Source organism: Schistocerca piceifrons, chromosome X (genome assembly GCF_021461385.2).
Source record: "Schistocerca piceifrons isolate TAMUIC-IGC-003096 chromosome X, iqSchPice1.1, whole genome shotgun sequence".
Lineage (NCBI taxonomy): Eukaryota > Metazoa > Arthropoda > Insecta > Orthoptera > Acrididae > Schistocerca > Schistocerca piceifrons.
The window spans coordinates 349,481,246-349,499,160 of NC_060149.1; the positions used below are offsets into that span (position 1 = coordinate 349,481,246).

At 39.6% G+C, this 17,915-nt stretch overlaps 1 protein-coding gene across 1 annotated transcript in view; it reads right to left on the reverse strand.

The window, feature by feature from the left end:
• Window positions 1-10,931: 10,931 nt before the first annotated feature.
• LOC124722133 (katanin p60 ATPase-containing subunit A-like 1) overlaps window positions 10,932-17,915 on the reverse strand; it is a 172,567-nt gene continuing 165,583 nt past the window's right edge. Inside the window, exons 8-9 of the mRNA XM_047247337.1 lie at window positions 14,090-14,216; window positions 10,932-11,174 (exon numbers count right to left, since the gene is read on the reverse strand). Coding sequence (XP_047103293.1) covers window positions 10,976-11,174; window positions 14,090-14,216 — 326 coding nt within the window. The 3' untranslated portion in view covers window positions 10,932-10,975. The remainder of the gene's footprint in view (window positions 11,175-14,089; window positions 14,217-17,915) is intronic.

Consider the following 17,915-nt stretch of genomic DNA (forward strand, 5'->3'; position numbering starts at 1 on the left):
ATCTGCAAATAAAGTTTTCTGTTTGGCATGGACAATGTCATTCAGGTCATCAATATACAAAAGAAATAGGATAGGATCTAATGTTGATCTTTGTGGCATACCATATTTAATGGTAGTTTTTTCTGAAGCGTATGTTGTTGTTCTTGAACCGTTTTCAGTTATTGCGTCCTGTCTGAGAACAACTTTTAATTGCCGGCTAGTAAGGTATGATCTAATCCATTGATTTGGAATACCTCTAATTCCCTTTCTTTCCAACTTACATAGCAGGATACCATGATCTAAAATGTCAAATGCTTTGGATAGGTCCAAGAATATTCCAGTAGCCGTTTCCTTGTCATCTACAGGTTTTAGAATGGTGTGCAAATATTCATAGACTGTTGTGGTTGCGGATCTAGATTGCCTGAAGCCATGTTGATGATTTGACAGCAATGAGTTTTTGTTAACAAACTCTAGCAACCTATTATAAAAGAGCTTCTCAAAGAACTTTGAGAAGCTTCTAAGCTGTGCTACAGGTCTGTAATTGTTAACATTGTCTGTGGCTCCATTTTTGTGCAAGGGTGTTACTTTTGCAATCTTTAGAAAATTTGGAAAGGTACCTTTGGAAAAGGAGTGGTTAACAACATGCTTCAGAGGTTCTACAATATATCATTTTGTTTGGTTTATAATACAATCTGGAATCTCATCAAAACAACATAAAGTTTCCTTAATGAGCTCATTGCCAGTATGAGCTCACTCTGTGTGACCTGCTTGGGTAACAAAGACCCCATCAGTGGTTTATAGTTCTCAATGTAGTTCTTATTAGTATTCTGAAAGTTGCTTTGGATAAGATCATTTGCAGTTTTGCCAAAGTACTCATTGAAGATATTAGCTACAGAGGTAGCATCTGATACTTGTTTGTTTTCCAGCTTTAAGTTAATATTTTTTGCCACTGGTTTTATGTGTGTTTCAAATCTGATGATGTTCCATGCGGCCCGTGTTTTGTTGTTTGATTTGCAGATATATTCACCATTCCCCCTTTTCTTTGCCTCTTTAATAACTTTGTGGTAGATCTTACTGTATTCTTTGATATAATTTTGCATTTCTAATGATATAGTGTTTTGTTTTTTATACAAATGTAGAAATCTTTTCCTTGCACTGGAGATTTTTATGCCCTTAGTAATCCAACTTTTGTTTCTGGTTGGTTTTAATTTATGTTGCTTTAGTGGGAAGACTGTGTCAAAATAGTACTTATATGATCCATGAAAGTTATGAAACATTCTATTTATATCTGTTTCATTAAACACTTCAGCCCATGTTCCTCAGCTTATTATGTTGCAAAAGTTTGCTATAATGCCATCAGTGAAATCCCTGCACTCAGTTATTTTAATGGGAGATATTTTCTCTGAACATAATTCCAGTGATAACAACACAGAATCATGATCACTGTATCCCATCTTAACTGCTTCACTACTGTAGTGAGAAAAGGCTTCTTGAATAAAAATTTGGTCTGGTGCAGTTTTACTATGCCTAGTGATTCGTGTTGGTGTATTTACTGTGGGGATTAACTTGAAACTCTTTTTCATGTACAGTAATTCATCTTTGTAGTTTGAGAGTTTCAAAAAGTCTATGCTGAAGTCTCCACAAATGATTTTCTTTTCTTTAGTTCTACAATATTTAACATCATATCAAATTTATACAGGATTTCTTTTATGTCAGCATCAGGGGATCTGTATATAGTTATAATAACTTGTTGAATGTCAGTAAGTTCAATAACCACCATTTCAAAGACTTTTTCTTTATTCAGTTCAGAATATGTTTGGATTGCTTTATACCTCAAATGCTGCTTTGCAAAGATAGTTCTCCCTCCATGTTTATAATAAGACCTGCAAAATGAACTGACTAGAGAAAAACCAGGGATCTTTAGAGTTTCTATTTGTGGTTATTCTAGCCAATGTTATGTTATGCAGATAACATCAACATTTAGGTCAGAACATAGTATTATTTCTAGTTCTTGCAATTGGTTAGTCAGAGACTGAACATTATGATACATTATATGAAATGGCAGAATGTTAGATTTAATTTGCTTACTGCAACTACTGCTTTTAGTCATTTCTGATGAACCATTCACCTCCAATAAAGCCCTGACCCTGTTTATCTTGTGTTGTTCTTCTTTGCTCTGTTTTCTACTAAAAATCATTCAGGTGGGAAGGGGGTACCATCAAATGGGGATACTTTGACCAAAATTTTCAATATAAGTGTGATATCAGAACACACAAACAGTTTCCTGAAACTGAATATTGTATATTGGGGGCTAGCCACCTAGCTACTGATTAATTTACCTAATAATTTTTTCATGTCACTGGTCAAAGTTACCCCATGGTTGGGGGTTCGCTGGGGAGCTTCTGAAAAGTTTGGAAGGTAGGAGACGAGACACTGGCAGAAGTAAAGCTGTGAGGACGGGCCGTGAGTCATGCTTGGGTAGCTCAGTTGGTACAGCAGTTGCCCACGAAAGGCAAAGGTTCCAAGTTTGAGTCTTGGTCCGGCACACCGTTTTAATCTGCCAGAAAGTTTCAACTCAACAGATCTGAGCTGGATTATGATGTTATAGTGCCTGTTCCAGTATTCCGGGTCAGCCAGCATGACAATGGACCATTTTTAATTTCCTTCAAATTTATATTTTGGACCACAGACCTCCTTCCATAGGAAACCCACCAAGCTGTTGTAAATAGCCCAAAAGGTCTGAGCTGGATTGTGATGTAATACAGCCAGTGTCAGTATTCCAGTTCTTAGATTATGATGTTGTAGAGCTCGTCCCAGTATGGGCTGGTCGCCATCTTGCATTTTTGAATTAGGATAATGTCCTACTTCAACAGGAAAGATGCTAGCACAGTTGGGCTATGTTTTGAATTGCCCATCAAAATTTGAATTTCCTGCCAAAATTTGAACTTTTGACCACTTTATGGAGGGGCAATTGACCTTTGTCAGGCAAGGGAGGGGTGGGGTTGGGAACATCTGATGACCCATCAAGTGCATCATCGATGACATCATCAGCAACATACTTTGTATAGTACCTCTACTTGTTAACCTACTCATTACTTCTATCAAGTCTTCCCATAGTGCGAGAAAAAAATGGCGGGCCCCACACTTGCCACCACCTAAGCATCTTGATTAACTTTTTGGGCTATAATTTCTGTAAAGTATTTATGATTTGTAGAATATTATTGTCTATTAGCACTCACAATGCACTCAAGTAACACCCTCTGTCTATCACCATCTGTCTATAAGTTTCTTAGCATTACATGTTGGCCCTATAGTTTCCAACATGTTATGATGCACTGATCTCCCAGGTGCATGACATGGTGCAGTCAAGTCCACACTTTTCCACTTGGTGCAGTCTCCTCACTCTAGCTTCTAGATGCTGAGATGAATGTGATTATTTCCATTTTCTTCCTTGACTGTGAGTAGAGGTTTGAGGCACCACAGGAACTGAATCTATAAGAACTGGATTATTTGTGTGTTGTTTTACAGGTTCTGAATATTCATCTTGCACCTCAGATGATTCACCATGTTCTGTTTCATGAAGCCGATATTCTGTGTCATCTTTGACATCTTTACCATCCAACTCATCAGAATCATAAATATCTTCTCGTGCAGACTCTTCTTCTGGTAAACTGTTCAAGTAGTTCAGTAATTCTCTACACATGTGGAAACACCAATGAGCCACAATAATGAGGAGCCCTGAACTTCTGCAGAGCACAACAATATACTGACAGAGAGCAGCAAGAAACACACGTTTGCACTTCCACTACATCAAGTAAAATGGAAAGAAAGATAGGGATGATCAGAAGAATGAAATAAAATAAGCTAAGCAGATGTAAAAATCCATTTTTGCACATGTAGAGATGATAAATGTAAAAAATACTCTGCAGACAACATAACTGGGTGCCATTTTATGATAAAAATGTTTATAGTTATCCACTTCTTGTAATAGGTTTTTGTCTTTTACAGAAGCTATAAACCACCAAATTACATTAAATAAAGGCATACACTATTTATTGAATGTTAAACAATGCTCACCAGTCAGAATGACTGGTACAGACCTTCTAATGATAAACAGAAAGTGATATTCTAGCTCTCTCTCTCTCTCTCTCTCTCTCTCTCTCTCTCTCTCTCTACACACACACACACACACACACACACACACACACACACACACACACACACACACACCCCCTGCCCCCTACACACATACACACACAGTGTAATGCTTTCAGGGTGTGGACATCATTATTAGCCAGATGTCCAATTCTGCCCTAGAATGAAGAACTCAATCAGTAATAATATTCTTTATGCTGCAAGACTTCTGTACAGAGGTTGATGACAGCATCCCAGTGGTCACCCAGGCAATGGTCACTATTTCAGTATAACTCCATGCTAAATGTCCAGCTCAAAGGAGTGTTTGTGTACTAAAGGCAATGATGCTTGCCTCAGCAGAAGACCACAGCTAGCGCCCCAGCTATACTATGTATGGTAGGCACCTATGGCAGCCAGCAGGCTTATGAGGCAATGACTGTGAACAGCAAGTCAGATGCACAGATGCCCAGCACTTGGCCCAGGGCTCTTGATGGTGGCTAGGGTAGCAGATGAAGACACCCTAAAGGAGGTCTTCCCTTCGTAGTCCCAGTTCCAGACCCAAAACTATCAGTTCTAGCAGTGGTTCCTACAATGTGCTAGGTGAAGATGAAGCTGATTTGCCCCACAGAGGCAGCTGACCTAGAGGTGGTGTCAGCTGTTGTTGGACATCCCAGAGCCAATCATAGTATGAATAAAAGTGCTGGTAGGTGCTGAGTAATGAGTATGTATAGTAACTCTGCACAGCTACGGTGTGATAGGGCCCCATCTCTAGTCATGTAGGTGACCATGAAAGTGTAGAATTGTGTCATGACATGTGGAATTTCAGCCCACCACTGTGGCAGACTGTGGTCTTGCAGCATGCTGTGCCAGCAGAATTCTAGCACCCAGTAACAAGATTTCATATTCAGCTCACCTGCCTGACTCTCAATGGGTTGTGAAGTCTGGACTGTGTTACACAAAACATCTTCCTCTTCAGGAATATTCAGTCCTCTGAATCCCTGGCTTGTTCTAAGCCTGTTAATCATTTAAAATAACCTAACACTGTAGCATCTCTGTCCTCTGACACCATTATTTACAATTTCTACATTGGGCGCCTTCTTTCTTTGTTCACTTGATCACATGGTTTATGGAGGCTGGTAGACCCACAATTGTTCAGCACTCTGGGGCTGACACACTTGATCAGTATGTAATAGACTGGAATTTCGGGTGGACAGTTGGTTCTCTAGCATTCATAGACAGAGGTTCGGACTGGGATTAAGATGGTGCCCCAGGATTAAATTACAATTACCATGACTCTGTGCTGGTACCTGCTGCAATATTACTGAATCTATTGGAACATCTGTTCCACACTTATGTGCCCCTTTCTGTGCAGCTATATGATCAATGAGTGATGTCAGTATGGAGTGATGTAGAGGATTATCAAGAAAACACAGCAGTAAATTTGTTATGTTCAGAGCCATAGCTCTTGTTATTGTTGCTGGGAGCTGAAAAGTCAGTCCCAAGATGTCACATTTTGTACCATTCAACAGTGGCCCACTGTTCCATAGCTCTAAGCACTCTGTTCCCCTTGAACATCCCTGCTCGTAGCAAGTGCTGACAACTCTAATTAGGTCACACACAGATTGTGCCCAGTAGGGTCCTGTGTTTTGGAAATATGCTTGTGCTGTGAGGATGCCTGTGGGCATCTTCTTGCTCCTGTCCCCTTGAGAAACAGCTGTATCTTGCACATCTCTGTGACAGTTTGAACCATTGTCACAAAATCACTGCACACCACCCCATTCCAGTAATACAATTTCTCTAATGCTGTACCATGTACCAACTGTGTGGGTTACTTCCTCTCCCAATGTTCCATCTAAATCTACAACCTGAAAACATTAGTAGCTATACCTCACTTACAGTATATTTATAGAGAAAAATAAACAAACACCATCTCCCACCATTGCAAAACAATAGAAATCCCCAAATTACTATACTAACAAAACACTAGAATCAATTCAGACAACCCAAAAGATATTTCCTGCACAGCTGTTAAAATATCACAAGCATGAAATTCATCCACTAATTGCAACCACCAAATTAACATCTCAGTCAAAATACATACAAATTAAAACAAAACTCATTCATCATGTGCACATAATACATTCAGACACTCTCATTATCATGGTACATGAAGCAATAAAATATAAGCACTGCTGTTCTTGCCACAGATGAGTGAACTGTGCCTGACCAACCACTTTGTCATGTATCAACTAATGGCATCATGTGGATGTGGTATGGAGGAGCGGGAGTCAACACACCTAGCCTCCAGCCATTGTTGAATAAATATGGTGTCATTATGATGTGGTCGAGTATCTCCTCAGTTACTGGCATCATGAACCTGCGTGTAACCTGTTCCAGTCCTCCCACCAATGAAAAATTTCTGGCAGCATGGGGAATCAAAACCAAGTCCTCTGTATGGTAATCAATCATGCTGACTTCTCAGCTATGGAGCTGGATGTGATACATGATATGAGCTATAAAATGCATCTTATAAAACTATAAGAAAATTTAGTACACTGTCATTTCCTCTATACATTTGCTTAACTGTCTGTCTTAATGTGAAAGCGACTTGTATGCAGATTGCACAGAAGTAATCCACTCCACTTGTGTTACATTCTCCTTCCTACATCTTCCCCTTTTTGAAAATGACACCAGTAATGGCAGTAAAGAGTCGAGTGCACCCTAAGGCAGATGGATATGCCCAATATGGATGTCTCGTGTACTTGGAGGAGGTCATAGCTTCATGTTCACTAATGAAGTATGGACCTCGGTAATAAGTGAAGAATTTTGTTACCTTTCCCTCTGGGGTGTAATAGCTTGTTAACATACCAGCTGTCCTACATGGTATTCAGGTAACTTAGCATTTCATTACCCCATCCACTGAAGATGTTCTGGGGCCTTTGTATTTGCTCTTTGCACTTCTGTAAGGTTGAGCCAGATAGTAGGGGATTCTATCTTTATTTTATTTCAAATGGTTTATTTCATTCTCTTGTTATGGTCAAGCATTAGCCAGTAGATACAGCTGCCTGTAATTTTCTCGTCCCATGGTCTGGCAGCAGCAAGTCACCACCGAGGTGGGCAATCTCAATCACGCACCTCCCTCATGTGCTGATGAGGTAATACCACTTAGGCAAAGCTGACCAAGTCATGCTTTGGAACTTTCCATGGTGCTGCTGTGGTTTTCTCGGCTCCTGGCCAATCAGGGTGGAGGAAATCGCATGGCTGTGCTGGAGGTACCCTGCTGCCCATCAGCTGAAAACGCTCTCTGCCACGTGCCCTGTGGCTTTGAACATCATCTTCTCTTCCCGGTGCTGCGGCACCGAGGACTTTGTTTCTGTAGCTGCCATGGCATTCAGACTTGTCCGAATGGCAGCCACCACTTTTCTTTAACTTCACCTAAGTTTGCTGCAAATTATGTTTTGCCCACCACTACATCTTGGCTCACCCTTGCCTTCCCAGGCCTGACTCATGTTGTCCATTTGAATTTGCATCTGTTGGTTTTTCTGCCAATAAATGGCCTCATTTCAAGAAAAGGTGTCAGAACAATTTCTTTCAACAAATTCGCCCACCGCCTTAGCCCCTCCTAGCAGAGCCGTTCCTGCACACTTCATTCCATACCTTCTGTAAAGCTCTTGTGGAATTCCATACCTATTCTCCATTCCTCCCTACTTTAGCCTTAACTACCTCAAATAGTGAAGGCATTTTCTGGCCATATACTACCTCACAGTGTGACAGACTTGTACTCTCAGAAACCTTAGAAGAGCCTAAGATCTCCATATCAATCATTGCAAATGATTTACTAGCCTCTGTTAATCTTTGCAGTGGAATATGCTGATGGCTTAATTCAACCCACTGTGCACATGATACATGTACAGTCTTACATCTTCTTCAAGTGTCCACTGCCAGTATTGTTTTGCTATATGCTGCTCCATGGTTCTTCGACCCCCATGGCTGGCTAACAAATGATCATGTACCTGTCTTAACATTTCCTTCCACAGTATGGCTGGAATCACAAGATGGGGGTCCTTGTTTTCTTTTCTTACATAACACTCCACCATGCTGAATGAACTGTAGCTGCATAACTTGCAGTCTTCATCGGATCTTGTGCTTTCTATCACTCTGCAGCTGTGTGACCCACTCACCATAATACACAAACCTTGAGACTGAGGCCGTCTGCGTTCCCTTGTGTTCTGTCTGGTCCATGGATTACCTCAAAATTGAACTCGCTAAGCTTCAGTATCCAGTGCATCAATCTGCTTGATGGATCCTTCAAACTTAATATCCATGTCAACACCACATACCTGTTATTACTTTTAGTATACTACAATGTGAGTAACATCAAAAGTATGTTATGCCACATATGAGGCTTAAGCATTTCCTTTTTTGTTTTAGAGTAAATTCTTTACAATGTATTCAATCAATGTGAGGAATAGGCAACTGCATGCTCTGCTCTGTCCACTTCATAACTCAATAAACAGCTAAGCAAATTATTGCTTGCATCATATGACAATACAAATTCATTTTCATAGTTTGAAAAAATCAACACTGTACAAGATCTTAACAATTCTTTTATTTTACTGACTGCATCCCTGCACTCTGATGTACAACGACACATCATTCCTTTTCTCAGTTGGTGAGTAAGTGGCCATGCTACCTCTGCAAATTTCACATTGAACTTTCTATAACAATTCAATAAAACCAAAAACTACTATAGCTCTTCCTCAGAACACAGTGCAGAAAATCTTGCATGGCCCTTACCAACTAGCATCAGTTCAGACCTCTTCATGATTAATCACATGTTTCAATACTCAGTCTTAGATGTGCTGTGCGCAACTGTCAGACACCTTCATTAACAGTAGCACTTGTTCTTCCATATCCTGAGCAAGGTCAGCAACGTCATCCAAATGTACCGTACACGTCCTTGCTTTCAAACCTTGCTAAAATCCATGTGGCAAATGCTGAAATGTGGCTGCCACATTCTTTAATCCAAATGGCATATACCAGTATTGGTAGTTACCCATAGGAACAATAAATGCATTTTTGGCTGGTCTTCCAGTATTGCTTCTAGCAGGTGATAACCACTCTTTAAGTCCATGGTGGAGTCTATCCAAAATTATCCATAGTTTCTGCTACATTTGAGATCAGATAAGCACCTGTAATCATGCGACTACTGAGTTATCTGTAACTAAAACAAAACTGATATGATTTTGAGCTATCCATACACACTCTTTTTTGGGGATGATCACCACAGGTGCTCCACCGGATTGATACTTTCCTCAATAATGCCCGTAACTGCTGATTAATGAATTCTTCAGTAGTTGGGCTAGGCCAGTTTCAGGATAGTCTGCATTTTTGCTAGATTTCCCCCTCATCTACATCATTGTTAATGATGCCATGCAACTCTGACAGATTTTGTCCCCTCCCCCATCCTTCTGACATAGGTAAACTGCTATAAGTGCAAAATGGTGCGAAAATCAAAAGGTGGTGGGAAACTCAAAAGAGCCAAATTTTGCTACACAGTTTTCCCCCACCCCTTTGACATCACTGTGGAAGTAGGACAGTTCTCCTAAGTGCAAAATAATGGGAAAAAAAGATTGTGACTCGTCCATTTGGTTCTGACTGAGACAATACAAAATGGTTTCACAATAATTTATCGATGTCTTTCAGGAGATGACTTTGTGTTTTAGATTGCTTTTATGCCTGATGTGCTTTGTTGAGTTCTTGCATTCACTTCCAAAGTGCTTCTTTTTTCACTCAATTTTCTTTGATGATCTCCCCAAGGTACTTAAATTTGTGTACTTTGTTATCTTTGTATTTTATACAAATTTGTGGTGCATCACCAATTGTACTGGTCATTACTTAAGTTTTCTACAACATATTTTTAAGCTAATATGTTCTGGAATTTCTTGTACTTTATCAATTTTGGTCCTAGTAATGTGTATGTCATTTACATTTGTACTCCACTAGGCACCACGCAGTGTGTGACACCATCATTAGCCAACCTAAAGTGTTTTCTTTGGATTTGGTTCATTTTGGTTTATGTACAGATTTGGGTGCTAGCACAGTGCATTTGTATACAAACTGCATGGCTGGCTCAATAACTTAACATATATGCAGGAAGTTCAACGAGACTGGAACAGGAAAGGGAGGTAATGACAGTGGCACGTAAAATGCCCTCCGCCACACACCTTTGGGTGGCTTGCAGAGTATAAATGTAGATGTAGATATAGATGTAGACATGTAAACTACATGTTTTTGGGGTACTCATCCATTTCACATAAATATTTCTGGTATTTATGATGCTAATATATCATTTATCCCATATCTCTTATATTGTATACCATAGGTTGGTTAGGAACAACAATTTAAAAAAAGTTTAGAATATGCAACAATGAAAAATGATTAAGTTAAAAAATAATGTATGAAAAGGGATAAGGAAAAAATATATTATGCATTCTAAAGCTCCTTGGGCTCATTCTGATACCAGAAAACTGCCCATATAAAGTACATAGGACTAACGCTGACAGCCAAACGCTACAATAAGAATTCTTTCTTCTTAATGAGAATGAGGCAAAACAATTTTCATATCTTTGTTCAATTCTATAGAACACACCACAGTAAATCTTAACAAATAGTCCAGACACAATTAGTAAATATTTTGTTTCAAAAAATGAGCAAATCAGTAATAATGGTTAGTGAGTATGGGAAAGATTAGGTTAAGAATACCATACATGGATAATCTTTATTTCAGTCTGAACATGCTAGAAAATTATATCACATGTCATTTTACACTTCATAAAAAATAATCATCACTTCAAGGTCTCTAGCAAGATCCAAATTCTTCCATCCAAACTTCATATTTTGCAATGTCTCCTGCTGATACACTTTTTTTACATCTTGTTAATGCTTCATCAAAATCCTGCATAGTTACTGGTAGATCAACATCTTCTTTCTTGATTTTCTTAATTTCTTCTGGACTCCTGCCACATATTTTATGCCTCATTGCCATAAGGGCAGCATCCCTGAGAAGAGCACACAAAACATGAATAATTACACAAAGGTTTAATTTACTGTTTCAGGATCAAGTGGGGTGGTTTTTTTTAGTAACATTTCATGCATTTTATACTGAGCTCTGGAATCTATAACACATTAGAATCCATAACTCAGTACCACAACATAGGTGACCTTCTGCCATTTGTGTTTGAATCCTCAGCATCAATTTGCATCTGAGTCAATACTCAAATGTCTGGTACAACTAAACTGAGCAAGCAATATTTTCTCTGATCTTGCCCGCTTCAAGTTTCTATACCATTCTGACAACAGCAATGATTGTCACTGCAAAGCACAACAGGTAATTAGTACTGGTTCATAAGCATCATGTGTCAGAAATATCAAGTGCTACAGTCTGATGTGACACCAGTTACTGTTTGTTATCACTTATTGTGTTCACTAGAGGCTGTGAGATAGACAGTGATATATTACAACTGTCCAACTGTACCATTTATTGCTATTTCATTGCATGATATACACTGCAATTTTTCATCATTTTAAATCCAATGTTTACTTAACACACAGCTTGTTGAAAAGCTATGATCTCTATCCATTGGCCTGCAATGTCATCTAAGTTGTAACCCATTGAGAATACTTATTATGTGATGAGGAAAAATTCCTTTCACTGTAGATAGAAACTGAAATTGCCAGAGAAATAGTGGAATGTGTTTTTATTTATTTATTCTGATACACATTCCATTTATCCATTATTGTGTGATCACACATGCTTGTGGAATGACTTGAAACTGTTAACTCATTTTGTATGTTTATGTCAATACAGAGTTTAAAATGTAAATTTCAGATATTACCTAAACACAGCCTTTGATTTATAAAATACAGTAACCATCTTTATAACTTACAGGACACAATGTGATTTATAAGATCTAATTAAAGAAGAAAGAGACAATAAAACAGCAAAACACAGGTAGATATGGAAAATGCTCTTACCTGTGTCTGTTAAAGAATTTGTCTAGAGAACAGAAACTTTTTCAAGATGAAACTGCTCCAGCTTACTTTTAAATATTCAGTTACTGCCTTGTAGGGATTTAATATGACTTGGAGGTGAGTTCAAGATTTTTGTGCTAGTGCATTTTACACATTTTTGCACTAGAGAAAATTCTTCAAGTTTTATTGTATGCCACATTTCCTTCTTGTGTTATGGCGATGGTAGTACTCATCCATTTATTTCATATTGAGAAGTATTGTGACACATGAATGGCATGATCAAAAAGAGATTTTGAGAGGTAGTAATTAATATCTCTATTTGCTTCAAAAGATTAGGACATGAAATTTTTAGAGGCAGTCCACACACCACTCTGACAATCTTTCTCTGGATGATAAAGACTTTTTTCAGTATCAGTGAACTGCCGCACAAGATGAGCGACTGGAAGTAACCAAAATAAGCAGATTTTGAGACGTTGATGTCTCAGAGTTGGGAGATTATCCTTTTCAAGATTTGAAGGATGTGATGTTCACAGTTAAGCCTGTTATTCACTAGTATGCCTAATTATTTCAAACAATATGCCCGCTGTATCTGATGGCTCTCAAGTGCAGTGTTAATTTCTTATGGGCTTTCCTGATTAGAATGGAGGTAAATATAATTGGTTTTGATGAGGTTTATTGTCAGGGAATTTCCTGTGAACCGGTTCAGAACATCTGCAAGTAATAATATGGCATTAAACTCTACATCTGTGGATGTTTTATAGTGTATCACAATGCTTGTGGATAAGAAATAGCAGGTGACTGAGGACAGAGTCTTGTAGGGCTCCATAATTTACCATTCCCCATTTGGACTCCAGCCCTCTTACCTACATGTTGATCCCATCTGAGATTATTTTCTCTTGTCTGTCATGTAGGTAGGATTTTAGCCTGTGGCTCAATTGTCCTCTGATTCCATACTGGCATCCATAATTCATGCTTCATACTGCGCAGAATTTTTCCTCTTTGAAAGTTAAACAAGGCTGCTTGTTGTCTGTCGGACTTATTAACTCTAATTTGTTATATGATATATGAGAGAATGATGGTTTCATGAAGTAGCTTAAATCATAACAGTGTGCAGTGATTTATTCATATAATGGTCTATTATGTTACAGAGATAAGTGTGACCTGTTGTTATTTATGAAATGAAATTACTGTGTCAACCATTAGCAGTTGGGTCACTGTTACATAAACTGCCATGCAGCATGACTGACAGTAGTACAGAATATTCACAGTCTTTCAGTTAATACTATTACTAATATGTTTAACTACTTTATTTAGTATTTTATTAGTGACAGTCTACATTTATAAGCAAGAATATACTGATCATTCATGTAATTTTCTGTGAGTCAACCACTGGCATAAAAACTTGATCATAACAGGGATATTACTAATTGCCTTGTGTAATGCTGAGGTAAACACAGATGGATGCCACTCATAACATGGTATTGTGATCACTGGCCTATTTATTTATGTCTCATGATGTGTGTGTTGTTCAGGTGATCTCCAAGATGCCAGTATGTTCTGGTGCATCTTTTAACATAATGAAACAAGAAGCCTGATTTATTAGAGAAGATAACACATTTCTCTTACACTATTTTCTAAGGTGAATCCTGTAATGCTGAATGACATAATATGTATTGGTGTCAATGGATAAATTAGTGCACACACATGGGTGCAGAAAGACATGAGCAATCATGAATCATGAATTGTGTGCTCTCAAGCACTTTTATCTCCTCCAGCACTGTTTCATTTTTCAAGCCATGTCACATCTGTGATATTCACTGGAAAATCATATTTGTCAAGTTGCTTTGGTTATCAGCTTCCCTCATTTAAATGGAAGAAAGATGGTCATAATGTTCTGCCTTATTAGTGTACTTTGATTTTCAACAAATTGTATTTTACTTACCTACATACATTACTTATGTCTGATCCTGTGTAGCCCTTAAGGCTGTCAGCAACTTTGTTAGTATCTAGAGAGGGATCAACATTTACTCCTTCTAGGCATAGTTTCACCAAGGCAGATCTTGTTTCATCTGAAACAACATGAAACATCCTGACATCAGTAATGACAATCTGTGTAAAAAAGGGTCCATTACACAAAGTCTGTGAAAGAGAAATTGGAAAGGAAGAAACTGCCACATACAAATAATATAGGATTTATTCTGTGTAATGAAGGCGAATTAATTCTCATCAGTAACACAGACTGTGTGGATACACCAAACTATTTATGACATCCACTGTCTCTAAGTCAGTTTACGGAATGTGCTCAAATGATGCAGTGGGTTTAAGATACATAACATAGTCTTCACTTGTCCAGTAGAACAAACTCTGCATATACTCTGTGTAGAGTAATTTGTTTTCAAAATTATTTTATACGCATAACATCCTCAAGATCACTACACAAATCTTGGAAGAGAGCCAACAGCTGGATAATTTACTCCTTCCTGTGCATTGCTAGGTTTGTATAAATGTTAGGAAATGTCATTTTTCACTGTTGTATTATATTTATGAAAGATACTGCTGTTTCTGTTTCAACTGCTATTGATTAATGTCAACAAACTTCCTTTCACTGTCATTTCCTGTTGCATTTTTCACTATGAATGTACTATTTTTTGCTCCATTAAAATTTTTCTTTATTGTGGTAATGGAGGATGTCCGTGAAGAACTGTGACACGTACTCCAACTGCCAGTATTGGTGTGGCGTACACGTGGTATTATTGTACTGAAATACATGAGTTAGGGGCTTATGGTTGGTGAAAATTACAAAGGGATGAGCTTCTACTGATAGGCGGAAGAATTTTACTGCCTTGAACAACGCAAGCAACTCACGATCCTTAGCACTCCATGTGTGTTGCCACTCTGAAAGCTTCCATGAGAAGAAACTGAGCATCTGCCAGCTGCTGCCAATGCGCTGTTGAAGCACTGCAGCTATAGCTGTCTGGCTAGCATTCATGACCACAGCCAGTTGAGCGTCGTGCACCTGGTGAGAGAGCAGTGTCACTTCTGCAAGGCTTCGTTTGGAGTTAATAGATCCTCTCTCCATTGCATACAACCAGTTAACAAGGGTCTCTCCCTTCAAGGTAGGAAAAAATGGTTCAAATGGCTCTGAGCACTATGGGACTTAACATCTGTGGTCATCAGTCCCCTAGAACTTAGAACTACTTAAACCTAACTAACCTAAGGACATCACATACATCCATGCCCGAGGTAGGATTTGAACTTGCGACCGTAGCGGTCACGCAGTTCCAGACTGAAGTGCCTAGAACTGCACTGCCACACTGGCCGGCTTCAAGGTAGGACCACGTAGCACCACAGTCAGAGGTTCCAGCAATGTGGTGGCATTAGGCAGATGGCACCGATAAAAATTTATCATGTCAAGATAGTGGCGTAAGCCTTTGTGTGTCTGTGGGCGCGCCTTGTTCAACATCCCCTGCACCTTACCCAGTAGTGGCTCTGAGTAAATGCCCTTGAAACTCAATTTCTGTGACCCCAAACATAATTTTTGAGGGATTAATGACTATGCCGGCTTCGCTCAGCCACTGAAAGATGAAGCTTTCAAAAAGAATGAAGGGCATTATAATTACTGTTTTCTGAATGTCTTCAGGTGCCACAGGGATCTGCATGAACACCTTCGTGCAGTTAATTTTACTAAGTATAACAGAGCCCACCAAGGCGTGGCTACAATTCTATAGGCATGGTTTGAGGTATCGGTCTGGCACTGTTTGTGCATTTAAGGTAGGTAGTCTCCTCATGGGCATGGCACGGCCGACTTCCTTCCCCGTCCTTCCCTAATCCGATGAGACCGATGACCTCGCTGTCTGGTCTCCTTCCCCAAAACCAACCAACCAACCAATCTCCTCATGGGCACCAAAAATTATCTTTCTTTGGCACAAATTGCAAGGCAGAGGACCATTGGCTACATGGTGGACGAACAATGCACTGTCACAACACGGCCTCGAACTCAGCCTTTACTACAGCAAGTCACTCGGGTGCAAGTTGATGTGGACAGCATGAGGTTGGTGGTCCACATGTAGTAATAATGTGGTGGACTGCTGAATGTTCAACATGCCTCAGTGCACAAGGCAGACAAGTGCGCTCTGGAAATTTGTCCAGTATATCTGCATATGGTCTGGGGAACTTCACTAGTTTAACACTGAACGAGGCAGCCAGCTGTTACTGTCCCTCTATTTTCAAATTTGTTGTCAAATCAGAGCGGCACTTGTAATGTCAGCTAATATGTTGTTGTGACCAAGGAAATTCGCACCCAGGATTGGTTTGTTGACATCAGCCACAACAAACTTACAAGGAAAGGTGCGACACAGTCCAGGATCCAAATTTCTGTGACAAGTGCTGTACATTTTTATTGTTGAGTTGTTTGCCACCATAAGAGATTGTCTAGGCCTTCCAGCATTCTCTTAGCATAAATCAAGGGGAAAGAGACAGATTGGAACCCATGCAGATGAGGTACTTCACGCTGCTAGGCCATTCCATTTTGAGGAGATGCCTGGATATTGCACTGCGGCTGGGTGAACCTAGGCCCATTTGCAGCTGGCATTTGGGTGCAAGCAGGGAGGCCGACACTTTGTCGCTTTATAGCTAAAGCAGGAATGATACCAGCAGTGCCCACTCAGCTGATGCTCTAATGTTGTCGGCTTACCACCAGAATGGCTGGTAACACGCTGATGGTGGTGGGAGCCAGATCGGTGGTATTGAAATCTGTGCCACTATGGGGACTGCTGCTCTCTGTTTGTGAGTGTGCCAACTGGTCGACCTGTGTACTGCCACCTTTGCGGCCAGGTCTCGAACTAGGTAGGGCAGGTTGGCATCTGTACTGGTAACTACGGGAGACACATATCACCACAAAGCCAAATTTGCAGGCACGGCGACAGCATTGTAGGCTGCCACGGCGGTGGTATTGGGTGTTGTTGCCGGTGCGTCACACACCCTATCAGCAAAGTCCATGACAGTGTCCAGCTGCATTTCTGTTTGTGCAGCAATGGCTGCTTGCACTTGTGCTGGAAGGCTGCGCATCCAGACAGCACGCAATAGCAAGTCTAGGACCATGTCGGACTGTGCGAGGCTCTGAAAATGGCGCAGGAACTGCGAAGGCCTCCTGTCATTGCACATTGAAATAAGCAGTTCTCATAATATGCAAAGATCAGCACATTCCTCAAACTGGGGAACTATCAAGAATGGGGTTCCACAAGGGTCAGTCTTGGGTCTGTTGTTGTTCTTAATATATATTAATGACTTGCCATTCTATATTCATGAAGAGGCAAAGTTAGTTCTCTTTGCTGATGATACAAGTATAGTAATCACACCTGACAAACAAGAATTAACTGATGAAATTGTCAATAATGTCTTTCGGAAAATTACTAAGTGGTTCCTTGTAAACGGACTCACTGAATTTTGATAAGACACAGTAGATACACTTCCGTACAGTAAATGGTATGACGCCATTAATAAATATAGACCTTAATCAGAAGCATATAGCTAAGGCAGAATATTGAAAATTTTTAGGTGTGTCCATTGATGTGAGATTAAATTGGAAGAAACACATTGATGATCTGCTGAAATGTTTGAGTTCAGCTACTTATGCAATAAGGGTCATTACAAATTTTGGTGATAAACATCTTAGTAAATTAGCTTACTACGCCTATTTTCACTCATTGCTTGCATATGGCATCATATTTTGGGGTAATTCATCACTGAGGAATAAAATATTTATTGCA